The sequence below is a fragment of the Pseudorca crassidens genome, chromosome 2, assembly GCF_039906515.1.
Source record: "Pseudorca crassidens isolate mPseCra1 chromosome 2, mPseCra1.hap1, whole genome shotgun sequence".
NCBI classification, from domain to species: Eukaryota; Metazoa; Chordata; class Mammalia; order Artiodactyla; family Delphinidae; genus Pseudorca; species Pseudorca crassidens.
This window is the reverse complement of record NC_090297.1, coordinates 119,376,032-119,391,983: the sequence shown is the minus strand read 5'-3', so window position 1 is coordinate 119,391,983 and position 15,952 is coordinate 119,376,032. Positions and strand designations below refer to the sequence as shown.

General features: G+C 39.0%; 1 protein-coding gene across 4 annotated transcripts in view; it reads right to left on the bottom strand.

The window, feature by feature from the left end:
- The window catches only part of PBX1 (PBX homeobox 1), a 318,349-nt gene extending 306,134 nt beyond the window's left edge, over nt 1–12,215 (bottom strand). The window contains exons 1-3 of one of the 4 annotated variants that reach the window (XM_067728491.1): nt 11,772–12,213; nt 11,279–11,569; nt 7,936–8,009 (exon numbers count right to left, since the gene is read on the bottom strand). In XM_067728491.1, the coding sequence (XP_067584592.1) occupies nt 7,936–8,009; nt 11,279–11,469 (265 nt within the window). In that variant the 5' untranslated portion in view covers nt 11,470–11,569; nt 11,772–12,213. Of the gene's footprint in view, nt 1–7,935; nt 8,010–11,278 lie in introns of all 4 variants that reach the window. The other 3 variants (XM_067728492.1, XM_067728494.1, XM_067728493.1) reach the window with 3 other exon arrangements.
- Between the last annotated feature and the right edge of the window lie 3,737 nt (nt 12,216–15,952).

Below are 15,952 nucleotides of genomic sequence, written 5' to 3'. Positions count from 1 at the left end.
TAGAGATTCATTCCTTTGACTTACTTTTTTTTCTTCTCTAAAATGCAGATAGCTCTGAGAGAGGTTTCACATAAATCCTGATCATGCACACTTCAAGTCAAATAAATGTATCAAAATATTTTTTCTTAGAAAAAATATTTTTCTTCTTAATCAAAAGAAGAAAAATACTTTTCTTCTTAATCAAAGAAGAAAAATAATACAGTGCACCCTTACACATGGAGGAGAAGAAAGATCAGTGATTGAAGAAAAAGGCTGAAAAATAATGCTGAGAGCGACGAAGACCAAATTTAGTGTTATTTACAATAAAACTTAAGAATACACCTACTACAGCTACTCTGGAAAACAGTTTGGCAGTTCCTCAAAATGCTAAGCATAGAGTTACCATATGATCTAACATTCCACTCCTAGGTATATATATATCCAGAGAAATAAAAACATGTCCACATAAAACTGTTATGCAAATGTTCAGAGCAGCAACAACATATGAAAACAACCTAAATGTCCATCAACTGATTAACGGATAAACAAAATGTGGTATATCCATACAATAGAATATTATTTGGCTATAAAAAGGAATGAAGTATCAGTAGACGCTACAGCACAGTGAAACTTAAACACATTATGCTAAGTGAAAGAAGCTGGTAATAAACCAGATATTATATGATTCCATTTATGTGAAATGTCCAGAATAGGTAAATTCATACAGACAAGAGATCAGTGATTAGTAGGGGCTATGCAAAAGGAGAAATACAAACTGACCAGCAATGAGTACAGGGTTGTTTGTGGGAGGTGATAAAAATATTCTAAATTCAGGTTGTGGGGATGGTTGCACAGTTTTGTGAATACACTAACACCACTGAACTGTATACTTTAAATGGGCGAATTTCATGGTATATCAAATATATCTCAAGAAAGCTGTTAAAAAAAAGAAAAAAAAAAACTACTAGTATCAAGGTTGTTATTATGACTGATATAACATTTTCCCTAAAGGAAGAACACATGAAGAAGACAGGAAGAGATCAGGTTGCCCTAAACTCACTTTATGTTACTCTTCCTGCTTTGAAACTTTGAGTTGAATGGATGGGCCTATGTGTTTTCAAAGGGAAAATATTTTTAACTATGATTACATAATATCTCCAGTTGCTGATGCTAAGAAAACACCATCACTAAAAATGCCATTCTAGCTTTTCAGGAGGTTGTTGTCCAGTGTGTAGATAATTAAAAACCTCTGTCTTTGCTCTTACCCATTCTTTTTTTCCCCTCTTCTTCCAACCTCGACCAGCCTTTTGGCCAGATATAACTCATTCTCACTTTAAGAGAATGGCAAGAGAAACATAAGAAAACAAATCTTAAATTCAGCACTATTTTTCCTTTTTCAGCATAGAATCACAGAGTCTTGGAATTGGCTTGGTCTTTTGGGACCATCTGGTGCAAGCCTCTCTTTTTCATATAAGAAAACAGGGCCAGAAATAATAAAAGCTAACAGTTATGGACTGTTTACTCTATGCCAGGCACTGTAATTTACATGTATTACCTCATTTAATCCTCACAACAGCCCTCTAAAATATGTACCATTATTACCTTTATTTTACAGGTGAAAAAATGAGGCACAGAGAAGTTTAGTAAATTTAATTAGGTCACACAGCTGAAAGATAGGAGATCGGGATACAAACCCAGGTGGTCCAGCTTCAGACACCAAACCTTTAACCACTACTGTTATAGTTTCTCCTAAAAGTACTTAAGCTATCTGCCTGCCATCTTATAAGTACTTAGTGGTAGGTCCAGAACTAGTACAGGTATGAGGGACCCACCCCAGTTTCCACTTACTGACAGAATGACAATGGGAGATATAGTTGAAACCAGGACCTAAACCAAAAAGGATGAATTTTTCCACCCATTGCAATCTTGATTTCCACCAATAATTGAGAGATTGAAACAGAGCCGTCAGAGGTAAGAAGACCTTCCGGGAGTCACTACTGACCTTATTCTGCCATGAAGGGAGATAGGTTTTATAATCCTATGACAGTCTATACCCACACTTTTTTTTTTTTTTTTTTAATTCTGGAAATCAGTCTGCCAAGTTCTGAGAAGTGATATCACTAAGATGTAGATGAGGCAAAAGATTCAACCAGAGGACTCTCCTGATGAGACATACTGACTATCTCACTACTTAATTATATATTCGTAGAAAAAGTTAACACAATGACAAACTATGAAATGGAATAGAATAGGAGTCTTGAGATAATTTACTGTAGAAAATACAGCATCTCTTATCTATATCACTCAGGGAGCTCAGAGCACTTTGAAAACAACTCATTAATTCTCTGCTGATTTTATTTATCAGTTACTACATTCCTTAACCCTCACCACACCATCACAGGTAAGGGGCAGGAGTAGAGCCAGAATTATTATATTCCTCTAACCCAGGCTAAAACGGCCACGCAAATGGACAGGGTGCTGCCAGGGGCATATAGAAAATGAGTAAGAGCTGTCTTTGGGAGCTGCACCTAGGACACTGCCTCAATCATGTGACATTTCGGGCAAATTTTTTAATGAAAAGAAAAGGTAAAAAGTATGCTTAGAATCACTACAACAAGTTCCAACCATAACAGCATCCATCTCACAAAGGTTTGAAACCAAAGTTAACCAATGCTAAGTTTTCCTAAGGCATGCCTGTAAACTACGCCTCAAGAGAAGCCAGGGTTATGCTTTAAATTAAAATTAAAATGCTTTCTTATTTAAATATGTTCAATATCTGGGTTTGGGATTGGTTGCTTGCTTGGGGGTAAATTTTGTCATTTTGCCAACAACAAGCAAAAGTTTATGGATGTCAGCAGAACGGAGAAGCACGTGAAGAGAGGCATGTGAGACAGGCCTGGCACCAGCAGTGAGCTAGATGCGCCAGCAGGCAATGCCCGCCTCCACCCAGACTGCAGCCTGCCACCCACCTGGGGACCCACACCCTCGCTCCTTCCAGCCCGCAACACCCCACAGGGCCTAAGTCACAAGTTTCCCCTGCGTTTCCCCACTCATAAATCCTCTTCCAGCTTCCTCAGTTTCACTTAAATCTTTTTCATTCCCAATCCTCACAGACATCCTATTGTTAGAAGAAATGACACCAAATTTCCAAAGACCTCACTCTGGTGGGTCTGACCAAGCTGTTCTTTGCATCCTCCTCTCTACCTCTCAGGTGCCAGAATTGGTCCAAATCCACTTCTAAAAGTGGATGACACAAAATCGACCGAAGAGAAGGGACTCTTCTCATCATAAGCTCACATTGTGTCTGCCACGGAGCCGTATTATTGTAGGTCTATCGCTTCTAACCAGATTATAATAAATAGTACGGGGTCTAATCACCTGACTTCTGCCTAGCACATCGCTGTACCTGAAACAGAGGTTCAAGTAAAACTGATCAAGTAACTCCCCTTCATTTGCTCCCCTTCTCTCTCTCTGTCCCTTCCACAAAAAAAAAAAAAAAAAAACAAATACTTGAATTCTCTCATCAGCAAGAAAAAGTTTTTGCATTTGCCTGCTAGAGATGAACTTCTATGAAAAGTCACTCCTGCCACGTCAACCCTAAAAGGAATCTGATCAGAGGCAGCTCTAAATTGTCTGAAGTTATTTCACTCCACACTCCTGTTCTCTGTTCAAGGCCTAATCCCATCAGAATTATTTCTCTGAAATATATAGCTTCCTTCCACGGTGTCCCCTCCACCTACATACACACACACACACACACACACACACACACACACACATACACATGTACACACGTGTGTGCACACAGACAAATTATTCTCTAATGCTATAAAAAGACGACGATTAGGAATCCCATAATGTAATTGCTATACTAAAAAGAAGTAGCAGGCGAAAATAATAAGGAAGGGTGAAAAAAGGTGAAATACAGCAGTAGACTTCAGGAAAAAAAAACTACAGTCTGTGATGGGGGTGTTAATTGAACCTAGAGAAAAAAGAAAAGAGAGAGAACAAAGGCATGTTAAGAAAGCAAAAAATAATTTTTTTAACCTCCTTCAGTGATTTGATAACTTCACTGTAGATAATATGCAGAGGAAAATTGGCTGAAAAGTGCCATATATAGCTATTATGTTCTAAAAGTAAAAACTATTCACAACAATTACAGCTATTCGTTACTATCTATAAATAGTCTTCTTAGTAAACGGCACCCAAAATTTTTTGTGTGTTTTCCTCATTTTTAAACCTGCATGATTTTTGACACAGAAATTTTTAAAAATCAAGAAACATTTAAAAATATAGTTAAAGGGGCTTCCCTGGTGGTGCAGTGGTTGAGAGTCCGCCTGCTGATGCAGGGGACATGGGTTCGTGCCCCGGCCTGGGAAGATCCCACATGCCGCGGAGCGGCTGGGCCCGTGAGCCATGGCCGCTGAGCCTGCGCGTCCGGAGCCTGTGCTCCGCAACGGGAGAGACCGCAACAGTGAGAGGCCCGCGTACCGCAAAAAAAAAAAAAAAAAAAAAAAAAAAAAAGTATATATATATACATAGAGAGAGAGAGAGAGAGAGAGAGAGTTAAGGTCTTTTTAAGAAATGCAGTATGTTTGAATTTTTCTTCTCCTTCTCTTCCATCCTATCAACCCCACTACCACTACCTCTACACATATGCAAAACCCAGCCTATTGCTAATATGTCAGAAGACAAGGAAGGTTCTTAAGAAACAAAAGAAAATGAGATATTAAATGGTCCAAAACTCTCTATGAAATCTCTATGTTCCCAGAAGGAACAAGCAGATAAAAGCCACTTCTGAAATACACTTGCTGGAGGTCTTGACAGGGCTTTCTTGCTGTTGAGATCTACTGCCTGAGAATTTTGCAGGCATTCCTTGTTCTTAGCATTTATTAAAAAAAGCAAAAAGTTACCAAAATAAAAACTTACCTACATTCTCAACAAGAAAACACTAGGGTTCTCTCTTTTTTTTTTTTTTTTTTTTTCTGAATATCCCCACAGTAATTTTTGACTAAATACCTATCAATCAACTGTAATCTAGACGGTGCTGCCTACTTTGGGTGTTATGCGTGTGTGTTTCTTTAAAGTTCCAAAAGGTTGGTAAGACAATCTTAGCTAGTTTCCCTACTAATTTCTGAGTTTTCCAATGAAAGTCCTTCACAAAATCAAAAAAGCAAAAGCAGCCAAGGAATGCAATCACCAGGCTTCCTTTCAGGGTCCTGCCTTCCTTGTAAAGACCTAGGTAAGCCCACTGAGCGAGCTCCGTGTGAGAATACAAACAAACAAACAGAGCCCACCCTAAATCAAGTAACCTCCACAATGCTTGAGACAGAAGCTCAAAAATACTCATTCAATGTGAGGGGCTTGAAAGTAACAATAGGAAAAGTCCCAAAACAATGAAGAAATGTATGTGAACTGATCATCCAAGTGATCTTTTCACTAGCTCTGTATCAAGAGGGGGAAAAAAAAGAGCTCCTACAACTTTACAGACACTATGTGTCTCAGACACGTCAACCGTATGTAAGATTTGTGGGCTCGTAGAAAGAGGGTGAGGCCGATCCTGAGTAAGTAATCATGCTTTAGAATCAGAGTCCTTTTCAACACACCGCAGTTGTCTCCTACCTATAACACCGAACACTCAACATTCCAGGAGAGGTTTCTTCCTTCCCCTTAATCCTTCCAATACACAAGTTGAGGAATAAGGAGAAAGGACTTTTTTTCTTTCTCTTTTTTCTCTTTTTCTTTTATTTTTTTTACTTTCACCCATGGGTGCTCTCTCAATCCAAAACTCTGTGTGTATGTGTGTGTGTGTGTGTTTATTTCCCTCTTAACACGGGGCCAATGATCCTTATCATTTTCAATTTACAGTACTCAATGAACTATTTTTTAAATATATTATTTGAGAGACAACACACAAAACCGTGATTTAGATTTTTAAAAATCTCCAAATGTTAATGTCATTCAATAACAGAAAATCTTATAAACAAAATATATAATCCAACAATTATACCTTTAGAGTATTATTTTGACCTTCCTATCACCATAGTTTAGGCAATATTCATGTAAGGAGCAAACTCTTGAACCCACACCAGAACCAGATCTCCATTCACACCCACCCACTTTGATCTACTGCCTCAGTAGGTTTTAATTAGAAGACTAGAATTAAACACTTTGGCCACAATATACATTTAAGTGCCCTGATGGGCTTCCTTTCAATAAAAGTCTGATAAAGTGTCTTTAAAATAGAGTCTCTTTGGCCTGGATTATCAAATATGCCTTTAGAGCTTGGTTCTACATTTTATGAAGCAAGATTAGCAGGAACGCATACCTGATTAGTAACAAATTTCAACAGACCAAATATTCCAAGTAAATAAGCAACAGAGAAAAAAGAAAATGAGAAGGAAGGAAAAAAAAGAAGAGAAAGAAATATATACACACTTAGGTTTCCTGCTCCGGGTTAATAGAAAAAAAAAAAAAAACTAGAAAGTGTGACAAACTGAAAAAGCCCTTTCGATATTTGTATACACAATCCATACATTTCTTAAAAGGTGTCTCACAGCTAAAATAATGCAATTCACAGCTTTGCAATAAGGTTAGGCTTTGGCAAGGCAACCCGGAAGACTTAAAGATCTAAACATCACTGCTCAGGTGCTTTGTCTGGGATAGCATGCACAACACAAATAACATTCAACAAAGGAACTGCTTACTAATTTTCCATACATTTCAAGACCCGAGTAATTACATATTTGATCAATGGTCACATCTTGAAACTATTTATTTTTAAAAGAGAAACACAGAGAGGACTCGAGAAGAAAGCCGCCCTGTGTGCCCTCACTCCCCCCGCTTCCTTTTTTTATGTGTAACTATCAATGTATATCAGCCGGGCATGCAATCATATTTATTGTCACTTTCATTCATGTCATGCCCTTGCTTATATGGTTTAGATATGAATTATTGACTGTTACACTCCTTGTTGTAATAAATAAATAAATAAATAAATAAATAGGATGTCAGGTACTTTGCACTGCTCTACAGCGAGCAAGCAAGTCAGGGGCCAGCAGAAGCTCCCGCTTTATATAACCACCCCTCGTTCCTCATCTTTATGCCCTGGTTTCAGATTGCCTTCTCAACTCTTTCTTTCTACAGGGGAGAGACTCACCCACCTTGGAAAACTAAGGATTAAAATAAACAAACAAGAGGATGTTGCTAAATGTCCTTCCCGGAGCATCTGTTGTTTAAGAACACCTCTGATTGATGACTGCTATTTTTTAATTGTTGCTTTAAATTTTAAATGCCCTCCTGGGATGTGTTATAAGTGTGTTAGTCCATGATATGAGGTCTAGAAAGTAGAAAAACAACAGAATGAGTGAGCTCGTGGCATTCTATTCTCCTAAACCCAGTGATTCTCCCAGCTATAAAATCACAGGGCACTCAAATACCGATAACCTGATGTTGTGTGACGCTTTCCACAAAGATATTTGACAACACTCTGTCGAGAATCTCTAGTCTGCTGCTTCGTGTAATTACAAGAAAAAAAGGAAAGGAAACTTTAAACACTTAAACATCCCGGTGCCCAACTCCAAAAAAATTAAGTGTTTTAAAGATGGACCAAAATATATTCCTTCAGGAAACGGACTTTTACTTTCATATTTTTCCCCCAAAGGCACATCATTCTATAAATTTCCCTTCATAACCTCTATTTCAGCCTCAATTTCAAGGAGGCCGGGAAGAGAGTTAAGGCAAATAAACCAGTAATGCCTGGTAATAACTGTCAAAGAAACTTGGTGCTTTCTTTTACAGGAAGCAGGGCTACTAGGACTTCCTACTGGAATATGCGATCAATCTTGAGAGTACTTCTATTCTGAAATTTTAATATTTAAATAATGGGTTCCTGATTGCCGGTTAAGTGGTCAATTGGCCAAAGAAAATGCTTAAATGTTGGAATCTCATTCCTACCTGTTTTTTCTTTGATTTCACACAACACATTAAACAAGGCAGGCTTCATTCTGTGGCAGTTTAAAGCATGTTTTCTGCAAGAAAGAAACAACAGAATAGCTTAGGTGGACTCTAGAGATCAAGCTGCTCCTAATGCACAGGGGGAAGAAAATTTGAACATTTAGCCAAAATTATAGACCAAGCATAACTCTGTGGCATGCTTCAATTGCTTTATGACTTAATAAACAGAGTCCCGCCATAGAAACAGAACTAATGTTAATTAGCAGGGAGAGAGTAGGGATTTAACTACAGAACAGAACTAATCTCAATTACGCCCATTTAGGAAGAGTTTTGGGCTTGTTTGTTTGTTTGTTTTTTTTAAATAAGTAGTTTAATCCAAGTGGAAGTCTTAAACCAGTAATCCTATCCAGGGCAATGAATACACGGCAGAGTCGAATGCATGGGTTAACAGTTTTGTATAATCTATGCAATCACCACAGCCTAGGAGCTGTCTGCTTCTCGGTCCGTGTGTGTTTTCAAATTTAATTCATCCATGTGTTCGAATTCATTCCGCAGATGCCCCTGTATTCTCATAAACACAAGATGCTTGAAAGGTCTTCTGAGTAGAACTGTCAATTTATAAAATTTCAGTCCCCAAGTTAAAGAGTATGGAAATGCATTGCCAGGGGGCAAACATACCCATATGGGGAATAAATTCATTTCTCTGTGTTCACATTATGTCGCTTGTGCACACACTGCTTATTTGCAGGTGTTGAAATTCAATTATTTACAATTAGGACCTTGCACCCACTGGGGGAAAAATAAATACAATTCTGCCTTTTAGATTAGTGATTTACCTGGTTCTTCTGTGTGCTTGTATTCAGAATGCACTTGAAGACCAAAACAATACCTTTCCCTTTATTATACTCTGGAAGCACTTAGCAGAAGGATATTGTTTTGGAAACAAAATACTGATCATATCAGCTATTAGTTAAGGGAATTCTGTTGACTAACTAAAATGAATGTGTAAAGATAAATGGGAACCTCTGGCACTCAAGACACATGCAGTTCTTTTTAAATCCCTTTCAAAGTTAAAAAATAGACACATCCTCATGAACGGAAACCATGAACCATGCTCTATATACTGTACATCAGAGGAGTCATAAACTCAAAATTCAAAAGTATCAAAATAAACATACACATTGTGTCTAAAACAGGAATGGTTCCCTATGTAAATAATAAATGTACATGATGAAGATCTGACTAGGGAAAGGAAACACCCGATTAAAATATTTGCTCAGTTACATTGTTTAACCAAGAAGAAAAGCTTAGTGGCGATTTAGTTCTCTTGTGGGATGTGCAAAAAGGTGAAAAAAACTTCAATGTATCAAAGACTTCTTTCTGGGCCTTTTAAAAGAGTTTTCATTAATTGTATTCTTATATAAAGGCCCAAATGCAAAAACAAACAACAACAAAAAATTCCACACGGCTTTGCAGAAATATTGCATTGCCACAGCACATCAGTGGGGTTAGAGAGAGAGAACAGAAAATGTCACTATCCCAAAATTGTGTCTGATCTCTCAACATCTAGGCCATTAAAAGGAGGAACCCGCCAAGCCACGGCTGTCCTCAGTTGTACAAAAAGGAGTGGGACTAAATATCAGAAAAGTGGTGAGTTTCCAGTCTTACCGGCCCCTTCAGCTACATAAACTTGTTATTAAAGCAGTTTATTGGTATGTCTGAGTTTATTTTCCTGGAACAATGTAATGGAGAAATCTGTTCCAATTCCAAAAGAGACTGCCAGTGGGAAATCTTCCTCTTACCCTACCTATTAGCTTTTCTCTGGATAATAAAATTCAAAAAGGGCACCGATTAATTTTTGAAAACTTTCCCCTATTTAAAAAAAATTTAGCATAGTTCCAGTCTTTGAAACTTCCCAAGTTTTCAAGCACCCATAAACCTCAGGACTGTTGAGTTTACATGTTGCATGCGCTTACAGCTAAAATAAGAGTGTAATTCACAACATCCATGTTTTTAACTGCTCCTCATTTTCTAAACTCAAATTCCTATCTCCCTTAGACAAAAATACATATAATGATGTCTTCTCCATATAACTAAGTCTTGTGAGGTACAGGAATTGTGTATATATGATTAAAAAGGCCAACTGCTTCTGAGATTTAACAAAGCTGGGTAATTGTAAAGACATATGTGGTCATTAGATTTTTTAAATTCTTCCTTTCGAGATCGGCCTTGGGCAAGCAGTTGGTGGGCTGCTATTTACTTAGTGTTTTATTTTGAAAAGAGAATTTACTGTAAAATCCTAGAGTGGAGAATTATATACCTGGTAGTGGATTAAGTTGAGAAGCTACACAGCTTCTTTATTATGCTTCCTTAATGAAGATCTTCCTATCCTATAGGATTGAAATACATAAAATACACACTTGCCTTCATTTCTATTTTAGTAGCATCTAAGTGGTCCTGAAAGAAGCATGGGAAAAAGAGCATGCTTGATTTCCCCCCCCCACCCCTTTTTAAAGGACCATACATTCTGTACTACGGAAGGTTAGTAAACCCACTCAAAATAAGAGACAATAAAGTTACACTACATATCTGAGCCTCTTAAACCTACCAAATATGTTTAAAAGCAAAAGTATCTCTTCTTTCTTTACATCAGCTTTTCTTGAAACAGAATTAAATAAATGCAAAATATTTTCTGGATAGCTGACAACTACTGACAAAGAATTACCTTGCCTTTTTTTTTTTTAATAGGGAGATAAAGGGGAAAAGATAAAAATTAATTTTGGAGGAGTAGTCCAGAAAGAAAATCCAAAGTCTCTAATTCAGGGAAGGGGTCAACTAAATTTGCAAATAAAGTGTTCATGGGACATTTTATTTTGTAATGTTACGGAGTCCTTCAACAAGAAGTCATGTAATGCTGTTCAAAACTTGACAATTCTGCTCTCTCTGATACTTTTTTAAAGCAGTAAAAAGTGCCGAGGGCCGCTTTTGGATCAGTTGGCAATATTTTCGGCGTGCCTGAGTGTTTGTCTGGATATATATGAAGACCTCTATATTCACACACACTCACACACACATACACACACACACTATATATATATATATATATATATATATATATGAAAAAATATATATACACAGCCATATCACGGCATGGGAGATTACACTTTCGATAACAACGCTCCTTCAAATTTTACTCCTCCGCCATATAGTTGCTCGTCAAAATGGGCAAAGAAATAACATTTAAAAAGAAAGCGCTGTGGTGATTCGGTTCCCATTGTTTCCCCCAGCGAGAGGGAGAAAAACAAAAAACCCCAAGAAAGGAAAAGAAAAGCCTCCATCTCACCTGGCCTGCGCCTCATCCAAACTCTGGTCTGTGATGGTCATAATTTGCTGTAAAATGTCTCCAATGTCCTGCTTCCTCCCGCCCTCCCCCTCGGTCCCTCCGGCCCCATCCTGCAAGTGCTGGGACAGGCCGGGGTGTCCGGCCATCCCGACCCCAGCATGGGAATGCATCAGCCTGGGCTGCTCGTCCATCTCCAAAGGCAACGGCAGCCCCCGGCTCTTCCTCTTCTGCTCCTCGGCTCGGCTCCTGGGAAGCACCAAGGCTTTTTATCCTTCAAGCTGTCTTCAAATCCTTTTCAGGATAAACAGGGAAGGGGGGGAAAAAGAAGACCAAAAGAAAAAGAAAAAAAAAAATCCCTTTGCCTCTTTAGAGGATGGTGGGAGGATGGGGAGTGGGGAGGGGGAGGGGGGCGTGAAGGGGTTGCGGGGTGAGGGTGGGGATAAGGGCTGGTGGGGAAGGGTGTTGACTCCAAAAAGCAAGAAAAATAAACCACCTTCCCACTTGACGAAAAGAAATCAGAGCTGGCTTTTGGTTTTTCAGTCCGGTATCCTTTGCAAGGCAGAAATGGGCTCCCGGCGCTTATATCTGTGGCTTAATCCTTTTGCAAATATGCATTGATCGGGAGAAAGGAGAGGAAGGCAGGGGGATTGCAATGCAAACTTTCCCCCCCACCCCCCGCTGCCCCCCACCCCCACTCCGGGCCAGAGTGATCTCAAAGGGGGTGGGCTGTTGCAAAAGCCAGATCTCCCCCAGCCGCGGCGGCAAGGCAGAGCACAGGCTCTCTCCTCCACCGTGTCTCTGCAAACTCCAGCAGCCCCGTCAGCCTCCTGCTTTTGTTTAGCTCAGGCTCAGGACTCCAGAAACATACACAGAAAAACCACAGCCTGAGAGGAGGAGGAGGACGAGAAGGAGGAGGAGGACGAGAAGGAGGAGAGGGGAGGGGGCAGAGGAAAGGGAGGAGGGGGCGGGGAAGCCGGGAGGCGGGGAAGGGAAGGAGGGAGGAGGGCACCCGGAGCCCCGCCCCCCTTCCCTGATTGGCCATCGGAGAAAAGACGGGCCCCCTCTTCCCCCTGCTTTCCTCCCTGCGCCTCCTCCTCGGTCTCCTTCGGCTCCTCCTCGCCCGGCGCCCTGTCAATCAGAGTTCAGAGGTGGGCCGGGAAGGAAGGCGAGCTGCTACCAAGTCTCCAGTCCTTAAAGGTGCAATGATACCGAAGCGCCAGCTCGGTTATTCAGTTCCCACTTTTCCTGCCTGCCTCACTTGGGTTCTGTCCTTGAGAAAAATGTGGCTCCACTTAAAAGCAAACGTATAAAATTAACACGAAAGAACAAGGACGGTGTGGGTCGCCCCCTCAACTCGGGTTTTTCTTCTGCTGTAACGTTGCCATTTAAAACTTGATCCTTTTAAATCGTTAGAGCTCAGGGAAACTGTTGAGAGCGAAAGTTTGTCAGCACGAAGTTGTTATGAAACAATCGAGCTGTTAATATAATTAATAATGATCTCTAATAAATGGCATATGTAAAAAATAGATTTTAAAAAACAATCACAATAGAGCTAAAAGTAATACTGAACTGTGACATTTTGGTTGCATGGAAACTAAATTATGGATTATGAAACTAAATAATGCTGAAAAAAAAGATTAATAAATAAGTTCACCAAATGAAACTAATTCAACATCTCTCTCTCTTCCCCCTGGGGGAAATTAGTTATCTGGCTTAAGTACTTAATAAAGAAATACATTATCACAGTCTGGTTCTAGTTTTTAATGTAGTCTAATAAGCATTATTAACTGGGATAAGAAGCGAACTGACATCTATTGAATGCCTACTACGCACCAAGTAATTTACATGAGTTATTTTATTTAATCCCCAAGACATCTGTGTGAGTTATGGATTATTAGTTCCATTTGACAGAGAGGGAACTTCGAAAGGTTAAGTAACTTGTCCAAGGTCCCATGTGTGAATAGTGTAAAAATTAGTTATGTGCCCATCTTGTCTGAAAAGAGACTCAAGATGCTTAAAATGATACATATTCAAACAAATTGACTCAAATTGAAAATGAGTAGGAAAGAATGAAAAAAAAAAATTAAATTAAATCAGGGTATGGGACTTCCCTGGCGGTCCAGAGGTTAAGATTTCACCTTCCAATGCAGGGGGCACGGGTTCAATCCCTGGTGGGGGAGCTAAGATCCCACATGCCTTGCGGCCAAAAAAAAACAAAACATAAAACAGAAGCAATATTGTAACAAATTCAATAAAGATTCTAAAAATGGTCCATATTTATAAAATAAATTAATTAATTAAAATAAAAGCAGTGGGGGCTTCCCTGGTGGCACAGTGGTTGAGAATCTGCCTGCTAATGCAGGGGACATGGGTTCGAGCCCTGGTCTGGGAGGATCCCACATGCAGCGGAGCAGCTAGGCCCGTGAGCCACAACTACTGAGCCTGCGCGTCTGGAGCCTGTGCTCCGCAACAAGAGAGGCTGCGATAGTGAGAGGCCCGCGCACCGCGATAAAGAGTGGCCCCTGCTTGCCACAACTAAAGAAAAACGCTCGCACAGAAACGAAGACCCAACTCAGCCAAAAATAAATAAATAAATTTAAAGACAGAAATCTATAAAATTTATTAAATAAATAAATAAAAATAAAATCGGGGGGAAAACCTAATAAGAAACTCGTAGCTGAAGTTCGATACTATCGCTCCAGGTAGACCATCAATTCACCTCTCATCTTTCCATCAGGCACGTGAGAGAGAAACTCTGACTGGGTACACAGTCACAGTGGCCACAAGATAAAAGAGCAGATGAATTATTTTGGAGAAGCCAAGAACAGTATTTCGGAATATAAAATATTCTACTGTGCAGATAGCCCTCTTCCTGGATGGCAGTATAGCCAAAAGAAATGCATTGAACTGCTCCAAGCATAAGTGTACCTGATCCGCAAAATGGAAGGTAGCCTCGCCAAATGCTTTGAGATCCTCAAATAAAATGTTATTCTTCTTCTCAGTCCAACCTCCTTCCCAATCATTACAAAAAATAAGTCTGGCAAGATAAGGGACTTGTGACAGGATTTCAAAGCAATTCTTAAGCTATTTGGTACTCATTTGCATGAGGGCATGCAGTAGGGAGTGTTAATTGCAATTACGATGTCATATTACTAGAAACAACTGTTCTATCCACTTACATATCCTGACTTGTTAACTGGGTTTTTTTAATCAACACTAATAATCCTCAAATCACATATCAGTCCCAGTGAGTGTGAGTTAATACATCCCTGACAACGATGAAGTTATCATGTCCTAAAGCATGAAAAGAAGTTAACTCAGAACCAATAAGAAATCAGGTTGTGAGCAAGTAATTAGAATTACTAAAAATCTAATAAAAGTTTACTAGGTAAAGTATCGGAAAACATACTATCAGTACCAGAAGACCATTGTCATCTAGGAACGTTTTAGTAGGGAAATAAGAAATGTACAACAATAATATTAATGACTATTAAGTGCTTTATAAGGATAAGATATATTCAAGGTGCTTTATTAATTTAATCACCACAATTATTTGCCTCAACACCTACACTTTTATAGTATTGCCAACACTATAGTGTTGCCGAAATATATTTTAATACAAAGTAAATGCTATAGAAGGTATGCTATGCCTTAGACATCCTATAAAGGATGAGATAAGGGGACAATTTGGTTAGAGTGATTAGAAGAAGACTTTGAAGTGGAGCTGAAGGATGAGTTGGATCTAGAAGACATGGTGAGTGAATCTGACAGAAATACAGAGTTTCTCTTCAGGCAAAATGCAAATGATTAGCAAAGTATAAATGTGAGGAGTCTGAACAGTAGCATTTGTGCTTTATTCGGTGTATGCTGGGAAGCCACTGAGGAAACAGGGGAGCCGAAAAGCATGTTTTAAGAAAAACTATCTGGTTGCCCAACACAAAATCTAAGAAGATGAAATAAGGAAGGTAAATTAGGAAGGTGGCAGAAGAAATGGAAACGAGAGGGCAATTATGAGGAACGTTTTCAAGGAAGAGCCACTAGAACTCAATAATTGATTTTGTGTCAGTGGGAAGAATAAAGAAAATGTTTTCAAGCTTGGGTGAGAAGAATGCAGTGGCACTCACAGAATAATAATTATACCTATAGATAGAATTTGTTGAGTACTGATTACGTTTCAGGCACTGTGTATACATTACCACTTAATTTTAACAATTTGACAATTTTAATAACATCCTTGTAAGGTTATAATCTCCATTTTGTAGATGAAGAAACCAAGGTTCCTAGAAGTTAAATTACTTGACAAAATATGTATTTAAAAACTCTCTTATTTTTAATACCTTACAGAGGATCAAGAAAGAGGAGACACTGCCGTAGGCGAAACAGAATAAAAATTAGTCTTCTATTTGCATTAAACAAACAAACAAAACTTCTAAAAGTAGGAGGAGAAACTTACACATGCAATTTCCATATCTTCTGGGTTGTGGCAGGGGATGGGTAGTACTTTTTTGTACCTTCCATACCTCAGCAGTGCTTTAATTCTACTAGGTATGTATTAAATATGCGTTGAAAGAATGAATGATGAATAATCACACTGTATTTCTTCAGAATAATAACTGAAGTCCACTGAATCATGTTTTAAGGGCATGACATGAGTCATGACCAAAATTTGGCCAA